This window comes from Chelonoidis abingdonii, chromosome 25, assembly GCF_003597395.2.
Source record: "Chelonoidis abingdonii isolate Lonesome George chromosome 25, CheloAbing_2.0, whole genome shotgun sequence".
NCBI lineage: Eukaryota > Metazoa > Chordata > Testudines > Testudinidae > Chelonoidis > Chelonoidis abingdonii.
The window spans coordinates 5,015,345-5,038,676 of NC_133793.1; the positions used below are offsets into that span (position 1 = coordinate 5,015,345).

At 43.7% G+C, this 23,332-nt stretch overlaps 1 protein-coding gene across 2 annotated transcripts in view; it reads left to right on the forward strand.

Annotated features, from left to right (window-relative positions):
• Positions 1 to 23,332, forward strand: part of CSMD2 (CUB and Sushi multiple domains 2) — a 562,181-nt gene that overhangs the window by 274,649 nt on the left and 264,200 nt on the right. The window contains exons 8-10 of one of the 2 annotated variants that reach the window (XM_032802693.2): positions 6,761 to 6,848; positions 8,035 to 8,159; positions 17,341 to 17,462. The exons of the other annotated variant lie outside the window; for it this stretch is intronic. Coding sequence (XP_032658584.1) covers positions 6,761 to 6,848; positions 8,035 to 8,159; positions 17,341 to 17,462 — 335 coding nt within the window. The remainder of the gene's footprint in view (positions 1 to 6,760; positions 6,849 to 8,034; positions 8,160 to 17,340; positions 17,463 to 23,332) is intronic. 2 annotated transcript variants of the gene reach the window in all.

The window sequence follows — 23,332 nt, forward strand, 5'->3', positions numbered from 1 at the left end:
AATTTTATCTGTAAGTCCTGGTGCAAATTGTATTGCATTGAATGATGATGGAACATTTTAATGTGAATTTTTACATCTGCTGCATATTGCCCACTTCCCCTAAAATTAATTGGACATCTTTCTTTTAAACATGCTTTTTAAAATTGCTTTGGAGAATAAGCAGAAGAAATCTAACTTAAAGCTGAGCCTTCACTTAGGGGATTATGTTTTAGGAGTCTCTTTTTTGTCACCGATAATAATTGAGAGAGAGACTTTTTTCAACATCGGCAGCATGCCCGAAGCTGTGGAGTAGCGTGGATATTGTGTACAATATGAATATTTTGTCCTTATGTCACTAACATGGAAAGCATCTTTTCTAGACCAGCTCTCTTTTCTCTGCTGCCTAAATATAAAAATAACAGAAGTAAGTTTCTCTGATCTTTCACCAGGATATTCCTAAACTTTTGCTGCTGAATCTTGTTGGAAAGAGTTGTGCGCAGTAAGGGCATTTTCCAACTTGCTTATATCCAAATTAAAAGAATTTCAGAGACGCTGAGTAGAACCTAGATTCCAGCCAAGTCAGTGGTAGCTGCAGGGTGTTCTTCACGTGTGAAAAACAGCTCACTTAATTAGGTGCTTAACTATCAATTTTGGGGTCTGGTTCTCCATTACCCTGTACCTTGTGCAGTCATTTACACAAATACAAAGTGAGTGCCATACAAATGTACATCACCACCATTCTGATTTGGAAGCATTCTGCAGATGCATTGCACTGGGGTAAGTGAGTGCAGAATCAACAGAGCTTCAGCCTCTGGATTTCTAGGAGTCGGCATCCAACTTTGAAAATAAAGGTTGAAGGGAGGAATACTATAAATGCGTCTCATGTAAATTGCGAGTAAATTCAGTTTCTCATAAAGTCTGAGATAGTTAGAAGCTGGAAACATTTGTGATGCTGGATTTCTGGATCCCTAGTGTTCAGAAGAAGTGCCTGGATCCATGCATTTACTTTGATCTATTCTAGACAGAGAGTGGATAGCAGTGACGTGGGTTTGGAAGACCCTCATGTTCTGGAGTAACCAGATATGGCGTGTAGCACACGGACACCCTTTCACATAAACACAGACTAAAATTGCAGGCTCAGTTTGGAGATTAGCAACAAAACAGACATGGTTTGAAACCATCCAGGCAGTGGATGCCAGAAAAGACATGAAACTGAAAGTTTCCAGAACCTTGGTGGAAGTGGCCAGCACCTCACAATATCAAATCCTTGTGTCCTAGATCCTTCAAACCTACTAGCACCTGCATAGCTTGAAGCATATGAATAGTTCCATGCCTGATCCTAAACCACTGATTTCAGTGGGATCCACTCACATACTTAAAGATATCTAGGTGCCGAAGTGCTTTTTTGGATCGGGACCACAGTAAGCATTTGCTGTTTTGCTATCAGGGGATCATCTCTTTATATTTGAGAAGTAAATTCTTCTCCCTATTACCAGACAGAGGTTTGCTTGGGAGTAACTAGAAGCGGAGTTTACCTCTTAGGGTTTTTCTGGTCTGGGGAAAAAAGTATTCTTAACATGGGTTAGTTAGCTCGGGTTAAACTAGCAGGGAAGCCGCTGCAGCATGGCTTTTAATGCAGGCTAGCAGCTCAAATCAGAGCCTGTAGAAGTGTCTACACAACAGCTAGGAGACAAACTTGTGCTGACGGGCTGGGGCTGGGACTCAGGCTCTCAAGCCTAACTCCAGCCTGAATGGCAGCATCTGCACAGCTATTTTCAGCACGCTAGCGTGAGCCCTACTGCCACAGGTCTGTCTGCCTAGACTTGATTCTCACTCCTAGCTGCAGTCTGGACATAGCTAGAAGAGCCTGGGTTTGAACTCAGGCTAACCTGAGTTAAAAGCTGAGCTGCTTTGTCTTCACTGCTATTTTAACCCAAGTTAATTAACCCCAAGTTAAGAATATCCCCCCACCCTTTTTTTTTTTCAGTGTAGTCATACCTTAGAAATCATCCAGCTTAATTTTTACCTCTTCAGAACATATGAAGGCTACTGAAATCCTATTTTTAAATAGAAGAGATTGCTTGCATCTCTTCTCTGCTTTACTTGCACTGAGAAACTTTTGCGGGGGGATGAGGGGTGTTGTATCTCTCTATTAAATACTTCTCTTTTATCTTGTAGCTCATATTAAACAATCCTAAATTCAGTAGAAAGCTGCCCCCAGGAGAGGCATCAATGAAATTCCTTTATTAACGTGAGAAAAACAAAACTGAGGATCATCCTCTTTAGCTCCTCTTTCAGTAGGAGTAAATTACTTTGGCAAACAATGCAATCACAATTGGCTGCTTCTGAATAGGGGTTGGAAAGAAATTAGAGTTGATAAAGGAAGAAGAGGAGGGAAGGAGGGGGAGAAGAAACCCCCCACAACCCTTTGGGGAAGAAAACTCTCAAATCTGTAATTTATAAAGTCAGCAGTTCATTAAGATTGAGGCTTATTGTTTCCCCAGTTACCTTGAAGAATTCATTGACAACGCCAGAGCCCGGAGCTCAGCTCAGTCAAACCTCTTGTAAAATGAAAGCAGACCTGCCAACAAATTGTCGGCATGGCAAATATGGTTTATAGCCTTGTGCAGGGTAAAATCGAGGCATTTCTCTCTATTTATAAATAAATAAATAAATAACAGAAGAGGGAAGGTTTGTGCATTATAGTCAGAAGCAAGAGTTGTGGGTGAGCCATCCAATGCATCCTCTCCCCTCCTTCTCTCTCACTCCCACGCTTCCATTTATAATATCCCAACTACCAGGACATTCGGGTGACTTTCCTCTCTCCCCCCGCTCCCATTTTATCACCCTACCTGCTGGCTTATCTGTCCTTTACTAAGTGGATATTAATAACATGCTAGCGTATGGGGAAATAACCATTTCCGGTAGTCACAGAGGTGATGGATAGTTGACTGTTGCTCCTCTGGTGCCTTTGGGTGACTCTGTTTGGTGACCCACTTCCTCGTGTCGATTCTGAGGGCCACTGGGCTCCAGTTGCACCGCCATCTCGTATGGGGCTTAGTAAGTTCAATGGAATGGATTTGAAATCCACTTAGGATAAGTAACTTTGGAGGATACGTGGATAATGTTGTTGTCTTTTTAGAGAGCTGCAAGGAAGACGATGGGGTAGGGCAGTACGTTTTGTCTGTGTTTGGAATCTGCTCTGCAAGATGCTTCGACAACTCGAGTGCTTAAATGCTGACCCAGTCCCAGTACAAGTATTGGAAAGCACGTGACATATACGCTGTGTGCATATCTGCATGACAATGCATTTTTGGTCTGGGAAAAGGCGTAGGAATGAAAGAAGAAATTGTAGCGTTTATCACCCTGAACACTTATGATTTGTAAACTACAAATATGGTCAATACCCAATTTCCCCCCACCCCCGGCCGTAGACCATTTATTTTTCATTGCCGTGACATCTCTGCACATACGTGAATGTTAGGCCCAGCACAAATGTGCTTTGAGTTGGTTAATTCATATCACATGGGTACAGGGAGGCAGAATAGCATTAAGAAACCCCAAGGACCCACCCTACAGACCTCTTCTTTCCCAGAAGTGATTCATTATTTCCAACACTTGCATCACCCCACTGGGTAACACTGACGGATGATGTCATTCCCACAAGTACCTCCTCCATTTTTAAAGAGCTGATGTCCTGCTCAAGCATCCTTGTGGGAGGTAGATATTTGTTACTGATTTTGCTGTTTGTGAAATGTTTCCAGTGAAAGTAACTCCTTTCCTAAAACATGCTCCCTTGTTCCTGGATTCTGGAGGACATTTTACCCTGACCTTTCTGTTTGTTTGCTTTGGCAGAGGCCATCCAACCCCTTCATTGCTGGAACCCCATATCCACCTTTCCTTCTGCTGATTCCAGTTGATTTTCCAAGGACACACAAAGCACTTTCAAGATGCGCTGCATCATAGCAGATCAGCAGCTCGGGAATGCATCTCGTTTAGCAGCACATGGTACATTTAGCAGACTGATTTTCAATATAACATAAGGAGCGCTTGCATGGTATTAAGACAGAAGGAGCACGTCTGGCTGGATTGCCTCTGTCTCAGCCACTATGCTGGGTTGCATTTTAGTGCATCCCTCAGTTGGCTTCAGGTCTCAAAGAAATTACCTTTGTCATTCAGCTGGTTTTCCAGGTTGCGTATGTGTTCTAATTGGAAGCTTCTGTTCCCTGTTTCAGGCTATCAGAGCTGTGCAAAATGTTTGCACGAAAATGCAAAGTGCTTTCCTAGTTTGGGGTTTGCTTAAGATTGTGAAATTCAGGCCAGTTGCCTTGATATCTTTCTTGAAACTGGCAGACCCCTCCAGCAACTCTGGGCCTTCTTTATGGTTTCAAATCCAAGTTACGCCACAATTGTTTCCATTGAAATCCAGGTACAACATGGAGCTTTCATCTGTTTTGCTTTGAGGATCTGTGTGTGTTTGAGCATGATGTTCAGAGGGGGAGTGGAAGATTGGTGGTACAAATTCTCACATCTCATAACCAAAGGAAATATTTTCACAAATCTCTGCAAAGGAAAAACCACTGAGTATCTGGCAGCTCTGTTAACTAATGGAGGTGCCCATTCAGGAAACAGGTGGTTTTTTTTAATGGCTGCCTACATTATCAGATTCCTATCTAATCTGACGCTGTATTGCAAATACATATGGCATGATCTTCTTGTCTAAGGAGGAGTTCCCTCGCAACATCTCCACACATTCAGAGTCCCCAGGATATATAAAAGGTGGCAGCAAATTTTGTTGTTATAAAACGTAGCAAAAAGGAAATAAAGTGTGGACCCCTGTATTGCTGCTATTTCTTTTGCTTGTTTCTGTGGCTGCTCTGGCATCCCTGAGCCTTTGTGTACAAATTAATCAGAGTTCTGAGGATGCCCTGGTACCCACACAGTTGGAAAGATGCTTCTAAGAGAGATTGCTCCTAAAGCCGCATCTTCCCCATGAAACATGGCACTTGGAGACGGCAGGACACCACATCTCCCCTTGTGGTTGCGTAGCTCCTGCAGCGTTTCAGGGGAGTTGGGTGATGCAGCCCTGTATTAAGATCCTAGCAAGCATCTGGGTCCTGAAGATAGGCAGGCAGATGCCGTGTTAGGGTGAAGGGGGCAGTTTAGTGAAAGGATTGTGGCTGAGGCAGAAGGTGAAGTATCTGTCTTATACATATTTTAACTCGTGGTAGAGCAGCAGTGGTGAGGAGTGTAAGATGTCAGGATTAAAGAGAGGGAAGAGAAGGGCCTTGTTCTTTATGCCTCTCCATGAAAGCATGGCATTCAGATACTATGGGGATGAGCTGTGTAGAAAATGCTTTAGAAAGAGAGATGTCTTGTCTGCCTCGGCATGCAGCTGAGGACTTCCACTCTGCAAAGTCACGCTCTTGTAGCACTGGAACTAAAGGGGAACCTGTATTTGCTCTAACAATGTTAAGACTTCCAGCATGTGTCAGCCACAGCTCCTTGTAAGGCATTGGGATTGAAGCTTTGAACCCTTAGGAGCAGATGGCTCGTTCCATCCATCTGAGAGCAGTGGTGTCTCACATGCTTGGCAAGCGCAGTACCTAACGACAAAGCGGGGTTTAACTGTACAGTAAAAAATTGCTAAATGGAACTTTCTTGCCTTTAGTGTTCCCGCCCCCCACAGACACCTTTTGCAGCGTGCGCGGTGTCCCATGGCACAAACTCTGTGGGTACACTCGTGCCGTGTGAAAGGCATGATTTCAATCGTATTGCCATACAATCTCGAGTGCTCTGAGGGCCACTACAATAAATCCTGGCGTGTAACTGAGGGGATGGTTTGGCTTCCTTTCATTTAGTGAGCTAGGCCGAGGCAGGATGAAAGCATGCTCATTTAGGTTTCATGCTTCATCGCTTCAGCATCATTGCTGAGAAATGCCACATTTTTCCCTATGTCTTTTCCTCTGTGACATGAGAAAATTGAATCATATAGATTTTAGCCACTCCATGACAAAACTGTCCCTTTTCTGATATTAGTGTGTATGAAAAAAATGGTGGTGGTGGTTATCAAAATGTAAAATTGAAATCAACATATTGCCAGAGCTCATTTCATCCTCATTGGGAACCATCCGTGTTTTATCCATTCTCTGAGTCTACACTTGTTTGCGCCATTTGACAGATTTGCGGGAGGAAATGGGAAAGGGGTCAAACATACAGATGTGTTTATTCAGTGCTGCTGCCTCTTTATAAATCTCTTGTTTATAAGCAGCTATATCAGGTTGCTCCGTAAAAGTTTCCATATTCAAACTTAACGACTTGCTTTAAAACTTTAGACTGGCTTTTATTTTGGGCGGTTTGTATCACATCCACCTTTTATTGAGTTGTTTTTTCACTGGCACCAGTCAGATGGGAGTTTGATGGGCACTAAGGACACACCTTGTCATGCTGCAGGTGGCCTTTTTAACAACGGTCTTTGGAAACAGTCTCTTTAATTGGTATAATTTTGCAAAATGCAAGGCTTCTTTTACAATGATGCGTCTGTAGTGTAACAAAGGGAAAACCATGTCGCTCACTGGCACTGAGCAGAAAAACATGGTGCATAAATTGAGCTGAAATGACTTCAGTTACATTTGTTTCCAAATTAAAACAAAATAAAAAGCTAATGCTTTCCAACTAGCAATTATCCATTTTCTCTTCACATCCACCTACCCCAGTACAGTTGATATAAGATGTTTCCCTGTGCTATTCTATCTCTGTATGTGCTGTTTTTGCTTTGTAGTAACTCAGGTTGGTGTGTCCCAGGGACATAATATGTGTCCAGACCCTGGGATTCCAGAGAGAGGCAAAAGAATAGGCAACGATTTTAGGTAAGAACCTTGTATGTGTTTCTTCTGCATGCAACAAAGCTACTGTTCATAACTACCATATGGGCTGTGTGTGTTACATACGCTTTCTTTAGAGACCCACTGTACATCTGTAAATGATTTATGTCTGAAAACCTTGTAATGATAAGTGACATAGAAAAAGTGTGTGTGTGTGAGAGAGAGAGTGTATATGTGATGATATGACAAGCAGAGATTATAACGAATCCCCCTCCTCAGGAATGTTTTCTCATGTCAAAATCAGCCTTGTAACCAAGATTTTGCAATCAGGATTCTTTGTAATTCATTTTTTTTTCTTTTGATTAAGTGCAACAAGAAATGTTTTAAACAAACAAACAAACAAAAGGCCCTGTTTTACATAAGCATGAGTCACCGCAGGGCTCTGTCCATAGAGGCTTCTGAGACGGCTTCCCAGAACACTGTGTCGACCCTTTGTTAATAAGCATATGTACTGCTGGATAATTGTTCTCGTCTAGTGGTTAAAACAATGCCTTTGTCCTGCTTTAGTAGCTGGCCTTCATGTGAAGTGTGCAGGAATAAATCAGCCAGCTGTTGGCAATGACAGATCAATAGTTAATCTTATTTCTCTGTTGATTGCTATTCTGTTCACTAAAAATGTCTAACCTGAAACCATCAAATCTCCCTGAAATCCACAAAATGGATTTCTGAGCGAGGGAAGGAAAGGGGCTGCGAACAGAGTCCTTAAATACTTTGTGCCGTTTCTCAGCTAGTGTAAATCATCATCACTCCATTTTTGTGAATTGGGCTGCACTGGTTTACCTCAGCTGAGTCTCTGGAACTAAAACGGTGGAATTAACAAGTGTTTCCAGTACTAGATGATTTTTTTTCTTATTTATTTTGTCATTTATAAAAATGCTGAGCATGTAACGAACCTATGCTTCTGCATTGAGCAAATGTCTCCTGAAGTCATGTTGAAAGCTCTGGCCTCCTATTAGACTATAATTGCCTTAGGAAATGAACTCCCAACACGAGCAAATGCATGAGAAAAGAGACTGACCTTTGTTCATCCCATCCTATGCCCTGGAAGCCAGAGATCTATTGTTATTCACATTATGACGAATCACTGAGGAGTCAAAGAAGGCAAAGGACAAGACTGTTGCTTTGTTAGTTTCTCCAGTGCTAATTAGCTCCCTTTGGTTCTGTCTACTAGGTTAGGATCCAGCGTCCAGTTCGCCTGTAATGAAGGCTATGATTTACAGGGCTCCAAAAGCATCACCTGTAAGAAACTGAGTGACATGATCGCTGCCTGGAGTGACCAGAGGCCGGCATGCAGAGGTGAGGGAGGATTAGGAGTTAACCTAGCTATGGTGATTGATGAATCCAGTCTCTTGGCCCTCCATTCTATCCTTATGTTGGTGTATGATAAGGCCTTGGTCTTTCCACTTTCTCCTTTCCTTACATCAGAATTCTTTATCCACTCTCAGGAGTGCTGTTGGTAATGGCCTTTAAAGGGATGCTCTCACGTTGCTAGGACCCAAAGGAGCCGAGCCCTTGTTCATGTATCTTTTGGCAAAGCCGATGCAACTCTTGTCTATGGAGTCTTGCAGTCTCTTCACTCTCTCCTTTTTTGGCTCATTGCTCGTTCACCCTGCAAAGAGAAGCTGTTGTCAAGCAAAGAGGGCCCTGGAGTGGGTGCCGGAACTCCTGGTTCTACTGTCTAGCTCCAGAGCAAGTTGGCAGATGCCAGGGACAGTGAAAACTCCCTAAAACTGGTGGGGGACCTTGGGCACCCAAACCATGGCCCCGTCCCCTGCACGGCCCCTTCCCCCAAGGCCCTCCCCCTGTGCTGCCTCTTCCATCCAGGAGCTCACCCTCTCCCCTCACTCCTCCTCCCTCTGTCGCTCCCCTTGCGCCAGGTAAAATGTAGGAGGGCATAAACCTCCCACTTTTAAAAGTGAAGGGCCCATGGCCCCCTGCCCCCCTGTTCTGGCACCCCTGACAGCTGCCTTCCTGCCAAGTGGGGATCATAGCGCCTGTCTAGCTCATGGAGTGGCTGTTAGGCTTAATTATTTCAGACTTGTCAAGTGCAGTGAGATCTTTGGTTGCAAGGCTTTAGGGGAGAGCAAAGTATTGTTAAGGGGAGAGGCCAATGCCATCCGCTCAACCCAATGATGAAAAACCCAGTTTGGTCACAGAAGTTGGTTACACTTTCCCAGGGGGTCACTATAAACATCAAGTAAAAAAAAAATCATAAAGATGGAAGCTGTGCACAGTCCCCTGATGGATGTTGCTTTCAGGATAGCACCCCTGATACCTGGGCAGCCTAGCGCTGCTGAGGCTGGCTGTTAACTGAGCAGTTTGTGCTGCCTCCATGGTACCGGGGTCACTCTAATTGCTTCCCTCTGGTGCATGTGGTTTTCTCTAGGGGAGGTTGTACCCTTAGAATGGTTTCCCTCTAAGTTATCAGGTTCAGTGATGATGATGATAAAGACATCTTGTTAGGTCTCTAGCAAGAACCATCAGCGCATAAGTGTGCAGTGTAGGGGAAGGTCACTGATCTTGCTTTCTCCTGCAGGCTATTTCCGCAAGGTCTCATTGAAGTCACAGAATTCCCCCCACCTCCCCTTTCATAGGAGCCTGTTGCAGAGAGATGACTAGGAAATGGCATTGTCTAAATAGGTCCCCTCCTCATCGCTGGAAGAAATACAAGCCCAGGGTATGGTTTGCCATTGCATTGAGCCTGGGCCGCCATTTATACCAGTGCAAAGTGGGGACATACCACCAGCAAGTCAGAACAGTTGTGTTTTGCTCTTCCTTTGCACGGGTGTGAACGGCAGCAGGAGATGCTGGGCAGTGGAGAATCAGGCCCCAAAGTCAGTAGCTAATACAGTTTATGATAGGATGAGCCCACTCTATGGGGAAAGTCTGGTTGGCGGGGGGGAAGAGAGGGGTAAATGACAGCCCCACATAGCCCAGTCATGAAAGGTCTCTTAAGAAGTGCTGAGTGAGTCCCACTGACAGTGATAGGAGCTGAGCTTGCTCACCATTTAGCAGGATTAGGTCTTTGAGATCAGCATTGTAAGCGGCTTTTGCCTTATGCGCTCACTGTTGCACTTTGTGGGGCAGTAATGTGTATATACCCAGGCCCATTTCCCTGCTAGATGCTTAGTTGTGACTGGATAAAGTTACCTTTTCCCCCTCCACACATACATCCTTTTACATATATATATGTCATTGGGAGCAGGTGACAGCCATGCAAAAATCACATGCCTGTCTCTAGTGTGACAGCGATATATCAATACTGCACTCAGAGCTGGCTGGAACATGGAAAGGATTTTCCATGAAAAATATCTTTAAAAAAAACAAAAACTGACTAAACAAAACAAAAAACACCCAAAAACTTTTTTTTGTTTCAATTAAAAACTGAAACCAGAAAAGAATTCTGCTTCGTTTTGGATTTTGAAAATTGAGACATTTTTGTTGCCATACCACAACGTTTTCAAAGAAGCAAAACATGTTCGTTTGGAAAAATAGCTATTTTTGTCAGCAATTTTTAACCAGCTATAATTTCAACAAACTTGCTAGCGTGCATGTGTACTGCTGCCATTCACTGGTGAGAATGGGAATGGCTCAACTGTGTTTCATAGGCCCTCTACTGCTGTATGTACTGAGATACCACCGTGTTGAGCATGTTATAAACATTTAGAGACAGTAAAGGCTAGTTTCCTTTAGCTCGGGAAGGAGGGTCTTGACCTTTTGGAACAAGAGGATCCAAGTTCTATCCCCACTGTTCCTGAATATGTTCTGAATCTGCAGCATGTTGACAGCTGTGAAGCTGTAGATTGACACAGATTTGTTGCAATACCATTAACATGGCTGCAGATATTACGTATTTGTTAATTAATATGAGAGGGATAGCTCAGTGGTTTGAGCATTGGCCTGATAAACCCAGGGTTGTAAGCTCAGTCCTTGAGGGGGCCACTTAGGGATCTGGGGCAAAATCGGTACTTGGTCCTGCTAGTGAAGGCAGGGGACTGGACTCAATAACCTTTCAGGGTCCTTTCCAGTTCTATGAGATAGGTACATCTCCATATATTATATTATTATAGAGACCGATTTCGAGTAAAGTCAACCCGATAGTTTAGTTCTTTAATGATTGCTATGCCTGGAAGGACATGAGAATGGCTTGTCTATTTGCTGTCTTTAGTAGCTTCAGAACAGTTAATAAATGATGACTTGACTTGACTTTCATCTCAAGAAGAATGTCCGGTATTTTGTCTGAACCACCAGCTTCCGTGCCTGAGACTCTTTCCTCCCATAACTGATAGCTCTCTGCACACTGCTCTTTACGCTTGCCATTTCGAAAGTAATGGACCGTGCTGTAGTATCTTTGAAGGCTGTTTAACACTCATAGGCTACAGAATTGTCCCCCTTTCGCACTAAGTAATGTCAGCTGACTTACAGAATATGGTTGGTTGAGTTCATCCAATGTTATTGCAGTGGGTAATGTCTGCTTCTTTTACACGTGGGATAGTTAACCCAGGGAACTCCCTGCTAGATCATAACATTAGAGCCAAGAGTTTAGCAGCATTTTAAAAAGAATTAAGTAGTTATATGAACAATAAAACATCCATAGTTACATTAGATGAAATATTTATAAGGGATATATAAACCCTCCTGGTTTCAGGACATAAGCTAGCCACTAACTGCCTATTGTTGGGGGGGGAAATCTTCCTTATGGGCAGGTTATGCCATAATTTTTCATTACTCTGGGCCTTCCTACACACACAAATTATACCACTTTAGTTATAGTGGTATAATTAAAGTAGTACAACCTCCCCCCCACACAAAGTGTGAGCACTGTTATATCCGTCTACAAGTACTTGCACCAGTATAGTTAAATCCTGTATCAGAAGGGGAGTAAGTGATATCGGTATAAGCACTTTTAAACCATTAGAACTGAGTCCTCATTAAGGCTTTTGTTGGTATAAAACTAAATTTTGAAAAAGTCACTCCCATAACTGAAATAGTTCTATTGACAAAACTTCTAGGTGTAGACTAGGTCTAAGTCTCAGAGATCGTATCTGGTACTAGACACAGTTGGAAACAGACTATTGAGCTAGATAGACCATTGTTCAGATCCAGTTTGGCAATTCTGATGTGACTTGAGCCTGTGTTTCTAAGGGTATGTCTACACTGGAGCTAGAGACGTAAATTCCAGCTTGAGGAGACATACCCCCACTAGCTATAATTAAGCTAGCACACTAAAAACAGCAGCATAACTGCTCTGAAATGGGGTGGTTAGCCCACTCCATCACCCATGCAGCCACAGCTATGCTACCCTTTTTAGCATGCTCGCTTAATGAGAGCTAGGGCAGGTATGTCTACACCTCCAGCTCCAGTGTACTCAGACCCTAACAGATAAGACTGGAAAATATCCACATGCTGGGGAAGTTAGGATTTGGATCAGAGTCTTAACTTCATGATTCAGACTTATTTTCAACAACAGAACACTGACCCTGACAAAAAACGGACCCTAGTAATAAAGACTGTACCGCAATTAGTGATGCCATACATGCTGATGAACCAGCTCATTCTCCTTCTGTGATCCACCCCACAGAGTTTTCATTCCAAACAGAGGCAAAGGAAAATGAGGCTGTCTGTATTTTTAAGCAGTAGTCTCCATTGTTGTTTCTTTTCCTACATGGAAGTGAATGCCTCTAATATGTGTTATTGTTTTAGGAGATTTGATCAAACGGCAGGTCTCTGATGAGCAGTATTTTCCCAGCAATGCTCATAAGTACTCCATTGTCTAACCATCAGCAAAAAATTGACTATTGTGCTGTGCCCGGAGATGCTTCAACAAGATGCATAACCTCTACCCAGTTACTATTCCCTTTATGTACGTAAACTCCTTTGTAAGTGTCCACTTTCTAGATTCAAACCACCAGGGGACACATTCAGCAGAGGTGCGTGGATGGGGGCTGTGTTGAGAGGCCTCTCTGTGGGCTGTGACCAAAAAAGCTGTTTCCATTGCTTAGCTCAGCATGTAGCGGCAGTAGGGCATTGGGGCTGACCTACAGGGACAGCCATTCTCAACCAGATGAGATGAGGAAAATATTGGGACACATGGTGAGTGGGGGGTCCATCAGCAGAGCAAAAAAAACAAAACAAACAGTGCTGCCAGCGGAGCGAAATATCGGGACAACCACCCAAATATCGGGACAGTCTCGATTTTATCGGGAAGTCTGGTCACCTTAGGGACAGCTCCTCCGAACTGCCCGAAGCAGTGTTAGCTCTTGGCCTTCTCAACCATCTGTTCTGTGGCACTTTGGGACACAGGATGCATGTTCGAAAGCTACTAAAAGACCTGCACCAGGGACTGGGCTCTGATAGAAAAGTAGGAGAAGGCTGCTCAGATCAGAGTGCAGAGTCCAAAATAGTCCAGTGGGGCCTTTACGATTCTAGCTCAACCATTGTTAGCAGCTCTGTCTGCATGTGCACAGATTTTGTGGACACCCACACTCAGGGATGGGCTAGAGAGAGAGTGTGCGCACTACGGATTCCTGATCACTGGAGGTGAATTTCACAGTGTTGTCAACCTCAAGCATTAGAAAATAAGTCAAAAAATTATTTTTTTTTTTTAGTTGGGTTCTTTTTATTTGCTTTCTGAGACTTTCGGGTGCACTCAGGTCATGTTTTCATTCTTTTCTCTGCAACCATAAAAGCTAGACGCTTTTTTTTTCTTCAATGAAAGCTGAGATTTTAATGCAATCTCTTCATCCTAGTAGCTGGGTTTTTATTTCAGGAAACTCGTGATAAATTCGTGAAAGTTGGCCATACTGAATTTTCATCCCTCTGACGAGGGACCAGCACAAAGCCTGCGTGTCACTTAAGTTCCATCTGAATCCTAGCTGAAAGATTCAGTGGGATGTTAAGTGGTTCATAAACTTTGTGCTGATCTTCTGCCGCAATGGACAGAGGAGAGGTTTTTCACCACAGTGCTGATTTTTCACCTTTGTGTCACTGTCCCTCAATTCCCATCCATTCCTCCCACAATAACTGGGCTTCACCCAGGCCCTGTTTAATATGGTTTACATTGCAAGCCCTTCTATATTACAGCTTCAACAGAGACATGAATGGCGGGGACAGTTGTGCCAATCTGGGACAATGCAGATCACAAAGCCCAGAACAAAGTGCATGAGAGCTGGTGCCAAGACATTCTTAGCTGAACTTCCAGGGGAGACTCAATGAACCCAGAGCCTGATCCATCTCTTGGGGAACAGTGCAAATACTTTGTTTGAGAAATCTTTTCCAACTGCAACCTGAACGACGTTCACAGCATCAACTGCCCCCCTCTTCCCTGCCCTTAACGAAATACAGAAAACCCGATCTACCCTACCCATAGCAGAGCTGGTGTAACCTGAAAAGAAAGAAGAGCTAGAGACGCTATGAAGTCAAAGCACAGAACTATTAATGCATGATAACAGGGTCCATATAGCTGGTTAATGCCCGGCCAGTAGAGTGCAATAGAGTTATACCCTGGCTTGCTGTTGTGTGCTAAAAGGTTGTATGGACAAGCCTGTAGTTGCAGTTGTAGTGTACACAGGGCCTTTAGAACAAAACGATCATACTGGGTCAGACCAATGGTGCATCTAGCCCATATGCTGTCTCTGATAGTGGCCAGTGCCAGAGCTTCAGGGAGAGTGTGCAGAACAGGAAAGTTGGAGTGATCCGCTCCTGTCTTCCCCTCTCAGCATCTGGTAATCAAAAGCGTGTTAAATGAAGGCCAGTGATCCTGCTCATTATGACTTATGGCTTTCACTAGGAAATGAGCAAGTAGCCAGCAACTGGCAAAATATGGATGTCCCCGTGACCCAGCACCGGGGAATGTGTGAACGGAGTTTTACTGAAGAGGGCAACGTATACAGATGCCCATCTAGGTCTCAGCTGTTTTGGTTACGTTTTCTTTTCTACCAGCATGTATAATTGTGATGTTTCTAATGCTAATAATGAACAACTTGTAATACTTTTAATTAAATCCCTCTGAAGCCCTTAAAGTCACGAATTGTTATTGCTTCAGGTCTGCTTTTCCCCCCACTTTTAATTTCCTCTGCAGATTTTTGTAAGGCTTTAGAATACCTCCTGATTATTTGAAACAAGTATAGAATAAATTGAATCAGCATAAGAGGATATTTGGCATTTGAGATAAGAGAGGATTTGCCTGTGTTGTTATGACTCTCTGAATCAACCTGATATTTTTTCGTTCCTACCCTCAGTTTTTTTTTTATATGGTTTTGTTTTGGTTTGCTGCATTTTATTCTGGTTCCAAACCATTTTTAGCATTGTTGCTGTTTTTATATTTTTAGTTTTTAAATGACAAATTCCTATGAAATGCAAAGGTCATTCTGTAACGGGAGGCCACTTTGTATCTAACTCCTGGTGGGCCAACTGGTAGGCCACTAACCTGTGACTTGGGAGGTCCAGGTTTAATTCCCTGTTCTGCCACAGGCCCCTGTGTAACCCTTAACAAGTCGCATAGCCTCTTTGTGACTCATTTTCCCATCTGTGCAATGGGGATAACACCACTTCCTTGCTTCAGAGGGGTGTTCTGAGGATAAATCCATTAAAGATTGTGAGGTGCTCAGATACAATGGCAGTGGGGTCAGATAAATATGTAGATGGATCTTCTCAGCTCCTCTACAAATGACTCTTCAGTTCTTCTCCATTTCATACATGCTGCCTATGAAGTCTAAAGGCCTGTGTGAAATTCCCTATGCATTGCCCATGTTTATGAGCAAATGGAACCTACCCTTGGCTAGTGAAACCCTTGGAGTTACTCGTGGCCTGATCCAAACCCTATGACAGCCAATGGAAAGACTCCGGTTGACTTCAGTGGGCTCAGAGAGCTCCCACTTTGGACCTCACCACCATATCCTTGCATAACTATTTACTGTCTTCTCCACTATCTAAATGGTGCCCCTTTCTGGTGACGCCTTCCTGCTGACCGCAACCAGCATTATCCCTTCCAACTTCACTGACCACAGCCATTGAGCCTGCTGATTGGGTCCAGTCTACCAGGGCTTCCACCCAAAGGTGTTTCCTTCCTCGTTGCCACTTACTAGTCACAAGGGAGCAGCCTCTGGTAAGGCGAGTACAAAGGGTCCCCACTGATCTCAGTTCACATCAGGAGACTGACCACAGGGGGGCTCATTTTGAATAAGAGAGGAGCCCTGTTGTGAACCCATCCCGTTCACAGGAGTTCCATTTGTCCCCATCAGTGGCAGGATGCAGCATCGCAGTGTCAATCACTGACCAGGGGAACCATAGGGAAGAAATGAGGGGGTGAGACTTAGATCGGGAAGCAGAATGCCCCACAAATATATGTCAGCGTGAAATGAAACCAATGAGGCGAAGTAGGAGGGACCTGCTTTATTTTACACCACATTCTGATTATTTCACTTGCTGTGTTCCCCAGTTTTCTGGCCCTTGGATTGTAAGTTACGTCCTTTAACACCACCATTTACAGAAAATTTGGTCTAGAGTTGGTTGCTCTGGGCTTAGACTCTGGGTAGCTATACTGAAAGGGCAACTGGTTAACTCAGGAAGCGGGGGTGGTTGTTTGTGTTTTTCATATGGCATAGCCCTTAATCAACAGCTCCGTGGAGAGCTGTATTTGTTCTGTCTAGTGATGGACCCAAAGCAGAACTTTGGATCTGAACGCAGGCACATGCACATACACCAGCCCACTCACCCAGAACAAGTACACACGCAGCCCCTTCGAATATTGGGAAGCTACAACTCCCGGATCTGATGTTTGTGGGCCAGGCCCCCCTGACATTCAGCTGGTAGCAAATGCCGATACAGAGCCAGGACTCTGCACTTCGCAGTCGCTAGTGGAGAGGGCGTTGGGGGAGAGTTCTCCACGGGCCTTTTCCTTTCTGTTACCCTTATGCACTTTCTCTTCTCTGCTTCACTTCAACTGTTGTTAAGATGCTAAGCAGAGCTGCCACCTGCACTCTTCCCCAGCCCGTGAAGAAATCGGACTTAACTCAGCCTCTCCCCATTAACCGTTTGCTTTGTTGGTTTTTCCTCAGGCTCACAAAAGGAGCCTGGAGAAAGGAAAACGAAGCCTGCCTGTTGGAAAGAAGCAGGGCTTCCTCGCTGGATTCTGCAGCATGGGCTGCAGTGCCCTTCGTGAACCAGGGCTTAGAGAAGCCCCTGTGTGGTGGCCTTAGGGGTAGCACAGGCTCTGTAAAATCAGCCTGAGCCCCAGGGTCTGTCTCTGTTCAGCAGCCTTAATCAAGAATCCCCTTTCTATTCATCACAGCCAAGTCCTGTGTCTTCTGTACTACAAGGGATGTAACAGCCCTTACCTGTTGAAGACAATGTGAAGCAATCTGTCTCCCTCCTGATTTTATGCGAGCACTCCTTCACCTCCCGAAATCAGGAGCTAAATGTACCTCCCAGGGCTGATGAATCTCCCCCAGACACTGTCTTATTTTCTTCTTCACAGCTAGGATGTGTGATACATATCTCCGGGGCCCCAGCGGAGTGATCACCTCTCCCAACTACCCTGTTCAGTATGATAACAATGCCTACTGCGTGTGGGTGATCACCGCCCTCAATCCAGCCAAGGTAGGTCTCCAAGAGATATTGCTATGTTATTGCTATGATATTTCTTTGTTTGTTTGAAGTCATTGTTCATCTTTCTTTCTTGCTTTCTTTCAAAGCTGCTCAGGTTTTTGGTGCTGTGGTTTCCACTTACCACATGTGTCTCGACTACTTAGGGAGGCTGTGACACATCACGTACCTCCCATTTAAAATATCTTTCTTTAAAAGATGTAATTAAAAGTCAGTGTAATTATTTTTAATCAAAGCCTTTTTGATATCTCGATGTGAATGGTGCTGAAATGCCAAACAGCTTAGCAAAGCATTTCATTAAAGCTGGCTTTCAGTTAGGGCATGGAACGTCCGTGACACGACTGCTGATGTTCACTGATCTTGACTGATACCTGGCCCCCAGCCAACTGAGATTTACAGTCTGAAGGGCAGAGGGAAAGCCAGAGTGGAGGAGGAACTGGTTCTCTCCACTGCTGATACCGGGCAGTCCTTCCTGTGCTTTGGGGTTTGGAGCTGGGAAAGAAAACACTGAGTTTTCTCTGCCATCCCCACTTGGCATGTGCTGGGGGAGAGTTTTAGATTGTTGCCTTTCCACCCTAAACTAGTGATGCTTGATAACACAGAGAGTTCCAGGCAATAATGCTTTGGTCTTGCTGTGGGTCCACGAGGTACTGGAGAATTGTGGAGAGTCCCTAAAACTTCAAGAGGCTCTGTTAAACAGGCTAGAACATACTGCTAAAGTCCTGAATTCCCAAAGAAGTAAATTCAGGTGTCTCTCACATTTGTTTCTTTCTCAGTCTTTTTTCCTTTTTCTTTCTTTTCCTCCCTCCCAAGTTATCTGAAACCTTCCCTGGCTGATTTTCCTCTGCACTTTCCCCTTAGCCCTCATCATGCCCACATTTGGCAACTTTTGCTGGTTGATCAGTTTGGTCACTTGACAAATGTGTACAAGTTGCAAGCAGATTTCTTGAAATAATCTTAAACGTGAGAATAATCTGCCCTAGTCCAGAACTATTTGGGGCAAAGTGTGGCATATGTTATGTTTTTTGTTGTTTTTGTTTAATTGATTCCCTAGTAAATGTCCTGGAAATTAACTTTTTTTATCAACTGAAGATTTAAAACAGATTTCAGGCAAACAAAAATTGCACACTGGGTGGCCCTGGAGCAAGGGCAGAAGCTAGGATGAGGACTGATGGGAAGCTCTGTGCCCTTGCTGGGTGTAAACTGGTTTTGTCTGTGACATGGGAGCCCACGAGCCTCTGAAGCTTCCCTGTGAACTATTGTTGCCACTTCAGGAAGGTTTTTGGGCAGCTGAATCTACTGTTAGAAAACAAACCTATGTTCCATGTGTCAGCTTGTGGGCTCTTAGTCTTAGAGCTGTGACATGGGAATGTAGAGGGGGTGATGTGAATGAAGAGAAAAGATCTAAAATGTAGCCATAGTTGGCTTCTGAGCAACTTCGCTGGCGATCAGCAGGTGCAAAGGGCACAGTTGAAAAGCTGCCAGTACCAGTGACCAGCTAATGCTAGTGTTTGTTTCTCCAGGGGACTGAGGGTTGTGCTTCCTCAGTGAACATAGTGTAAAGCTATGTGCAAGTTTTTCCATGCACCTGCTCCACTGCTGCACCCTGTGTGACACGTGCCAGGTGAAACACACAAAAAGTGTCATCCAGGGTGTCTGAATCTGAAGAGAGGATGTTCAAGTGGAACGTTAATGCTTTAAAAGAGATTCCACTCCAGCTTGGAAGCAATTGTCAAGGTGCAGCAGAGGGATTAGATATAGCTCGTGTCAGTGGCAAATAACACTATGCATTAGCTGTATAACATGCACTTGGGGGTAGGTTATTGGACACAAGGACTTTAGGGCCATAATAGAAATTGCAGGGGAAGAGGTGAGAAGTGACATATTTCCTTCATTTTTCATCATTATTTTTCTGCATCTTTATTTGTTTAAAAAAGAAAATGGACATGAAATTTTGGTAAATAAAATTTACAGAAAACAGTTCCTTGTTCTCGGGCTTGGATAGGAAATTGCAATCAGCCTGGCACTGTCTACACTGGCTTTCAAATAGAATAACACTTTCGAGCTTGGGTGCATGACTTTGAGCACCAAAATCCGTGTTTAGGGCCATATCAGTTGCTTCAGTGATCCTAAACAAGAGAACTGCCTTGTGCCACTTCCCCGTGGTGCTTGAATGTGCAGACTCCAGACATTCCCATTTGCTTTTTCACCAGTCACGAAAAAGCTGGTAAATGAACTTCTCTGCTTTTCCTCCAGCAATCTGTTTCCTGGTTTTCCCTCTGCTATGCACAATTGCTAGGCGGAATGACCCATTGCATGCTTTCCAGACGCTGTCTCGACCCTGCTGCTGCTTCCCCCATCTCCACTGTTCTTTCTCCAGTTGGTATCTTCGTTAGCTTGTAAACATACTTTAATAATAATAAATAAATAAATAAAAAACCTTGATTAGATAACAACAGATCCATAGGACCAGATCCTCAGCAGGTGTAGCTTCACTGACTTAATGCCTAATAACTTCCTGTAGAGAATACACGTTGTTCTAGATGGACCACATTTTCAACTGGTTTAACTCCCTTGATGTCTGCAGCTATATCAGTTTACACTAGCCCATGGAAAACAAATATAATCTTTTCCCTTAAGTAACTTGATAATTATCAGCCTATAAAGGGTTTCTGCGAAGACTTCAGGTTGTTGAGTGCTTCATCCCTGAGACATGATTTCCAGGTAGGGAATAAACTCTCCATCTCTTTGCAGCACAAGAGGTTAGGTGAAATGCACTGATGTGTTCGGAAAAGCCGTTGCTGTGCCTGCTTGTCATGTGTGAACAGTTTAGCTTCTTCATGTTAATCTGAGATGCAGTTCATGACCAAAGAATGATGTCTTGCACCCGGTTCAAATGGCAGAGAATGCTCTCTGAGGTCCCAGGGGCCGATCCAAGGGGAGGGCTGCCTTTTGACACTCCCCAGGAAGATGGCAAACAGCAAAAACAAATCAATTGCATTTAGCATTTGCTGCTACTGAAGGAATCTGTTGTGGCTGCAGATACCCCAACCTGTGAAGAAGAGATCTCATTGGCAAAGAGAAAACACATGTATACAGCTCCAAATCATTGCATTCAACAACAAGAAAGCATGATCATGGAATAAAATACATGTGATGACAGCAAAGGCCCCGTCTAGCAAGTAGATTGCCTGGTGTGGCCAGTTCCCTGCACCCATGCAAAATCCTATTAAAGCAAGCTGTCTGGGTTAGTACACTGGCTTACAGCACATCGCTGTCATGCTGGGAGCTCCTGAGTTCTAATCCCACTTTGGGCACTGACATTCTTTGGTGTGGTGAGAAAGTCGTGTAGGCCCTGATTCAGCAAGGAACTCAAGCACGTGAGGGTTCATTGAGTTAGGCACATGCTTAAATACCTTACTGAATTCAGACTTTTACCTCCCTGGTTCTGTTTCCCATCTGTAAAATAGGGAGGAGAACACTTACGTGCATTCCATCACGGGGAGAGAGGGAATTGAAGATCGATTTAATTACATCTCTCTAAAGCTCTTTAGAGATAGAAGCATCATGGACCTGATCCAAAGCCCATCCAAGTCAGCGGGAGATTTCCTGTTAACTTGAATGGATTTTGGATTAGCTCCCACATGAGCTCTTAATATTAGCGATGGGAAAACCCACTGACCCAAACTCAGAACTCATTTGAAAATCATCTGTTCTGTATTTAGAAAAGAACTGTAGGGGCCACATCCTCAGCTGGTGTAAATCAAGTGGATCCACTGAGTTCAATACGGCTATTCCAGTTTATATTTTAAGGTTCAAATGTCCTTTAGTTGGGAAAAGGAGAGAGTTGGGCTGCTGCATTTTTGTAAATTTATTTTTCTTCTCAAGAAGCAAGGTGTTAAATAGTTTACAACCAACATGGGGCAGTAGCATTTTGCAAGGTTGATGTTCTGTATATGATACAGGGCAGGTTTGGAAAGATGAGGGGTTTTTTTGGTCAGTGATGGTAAACGTCCATTTCACTGTGCATGCTAAACCAGTGGGGAAACAAATCTAAATTCATGAACAGCCAAAGTAAGAAAAATGTTGCTTGGGAATTTTAGAGTTTGATTTAAGGATAGTTACTTAATATATATTTGTCACGGTGATGACTCCCCCGTTCTTAAAATAAAACTGAGCTCATTTGTCAATGTTTCTTCTGAGAAGGACTCCTAGAGCTCAGTGTTACAAGACGTGGAGCAGGAATCGCTCACATGCTTAAAATGAAAGCACATGTTTATGTGGCTTGCTCCAATTGCTCAGCACCTTACAGATTTGAAACGCTAAACTGGCTTCTGATTAAATGAGGCATGGGATACAGTTTTGGGTAAATGAGCCAAAATATTTGTTCTCCAAAAGAGCTGGGTATCTAGTGATCTGACCCAGAAATGCCTGAGTTTCTGTGCTCAGCTCTGCCACCTGCTCACTCTTTGGCCTTGAGCAAGTCCTTTGACCTCAGTGTGTTTTTTTTCTCCAGCTGTAAAAACATCCCCTGCTGTATCGATGTATCTACTGGATAGGAATGGTCACTTATTGACCTCAAACAGATATCGTGGGCTTAATTAATATTTGTAAAGCGCTTTGAGATGAGCACATTAAAGGCACTATACTACATGGACAGGATTATTATTGTAATTTTGTTCTCCAAATGTGACCTCCTTCATGTCAGAAATTGCAGTGGATCAAGCCTTAAAATCATGAGGCATATTTGAGCCCATTTCTTTGACTTTGCCAATTGTTTCCTGTCATGTCAATTAATTAAAAATGAGGCTTTGTGGCGTTAGTGTTCCTGCATGTGCCAGGAGGTCTTGTGGTGGTTGTCCCATTCAATAATGTTCAGTCTTCTGCCAAAAGGAAAATAATATAAACTGTGAGGGAAAGATACATAAATAAATGTTACACTTGCTATCCTGTTCTTGTGCAACAAAGTTATAGTCTACAGTATATTAGAACGTAATTAGCTATTTAATGAGGGTCGGACTCTTTAAAATGCAGTTTACTTGCATGACTGGTTTAACTAATGATGTGTGCCATTTTACAACCCTCTGTTCTTTGTATTAATCACATTATTTCATTGTTATTGGTTCAATAATATTCTGTGTCGGTTAATATTTCAGCATTGCTGATAATATTAGTAGCTTTTTATTTAACATAAAAGAATGAAGATTGGGGATTTTAAGAACATTTACTGTAAGCCGCAATCAGGAATTGGAGTTGATCAGTACTAAAATGTATACAAGTTCCTAAACCCCCATGAAATACCGTTAATCCCTTTGTTTTAGAATCCAAAAGCTTTTGAATGCTCTGCTCTACCCAAGATGTGATAGCCACAGCGTCTAATTTCATTAGATTTCCTAGATTTACACATTTTAAAGAGATTAGTTATAAGAAAGGAGCAAAGAACATTTTGCCTGAATCGTGGTGTCACGGGAGCTCAGTCTGCCCCACGGGTGTCACCCCCGTTTTCCCAGTGCAGGGTTCATACACCCCATCACACATTCCTTGAGATTCCCTGCTAAGTCAAGTGATCACAGTCAGGAACTCCAGACCCTTGGACAGGGCAGAGCAAACAATTAGTCTATATCAAGAGTCCCCAACAGCCACACCTAGTGGCAAATTCACCGGGAACCCAGATCCACCCTACTCCACCGGGTTCTGACCCAGGATCCAATGAAGCCAGTAAACTCCCTATTAAGGGGTCACACCTCAGTCCTAACACATTCCCTGGTTAACTTCCTACCATAAAATCTATCTCGGGCATCTCCTCTGCTGGCAGCAGCTCAGTATCCCTGTCAGTCTCCGCAGTCAGCTGGGCCTTCACAGCA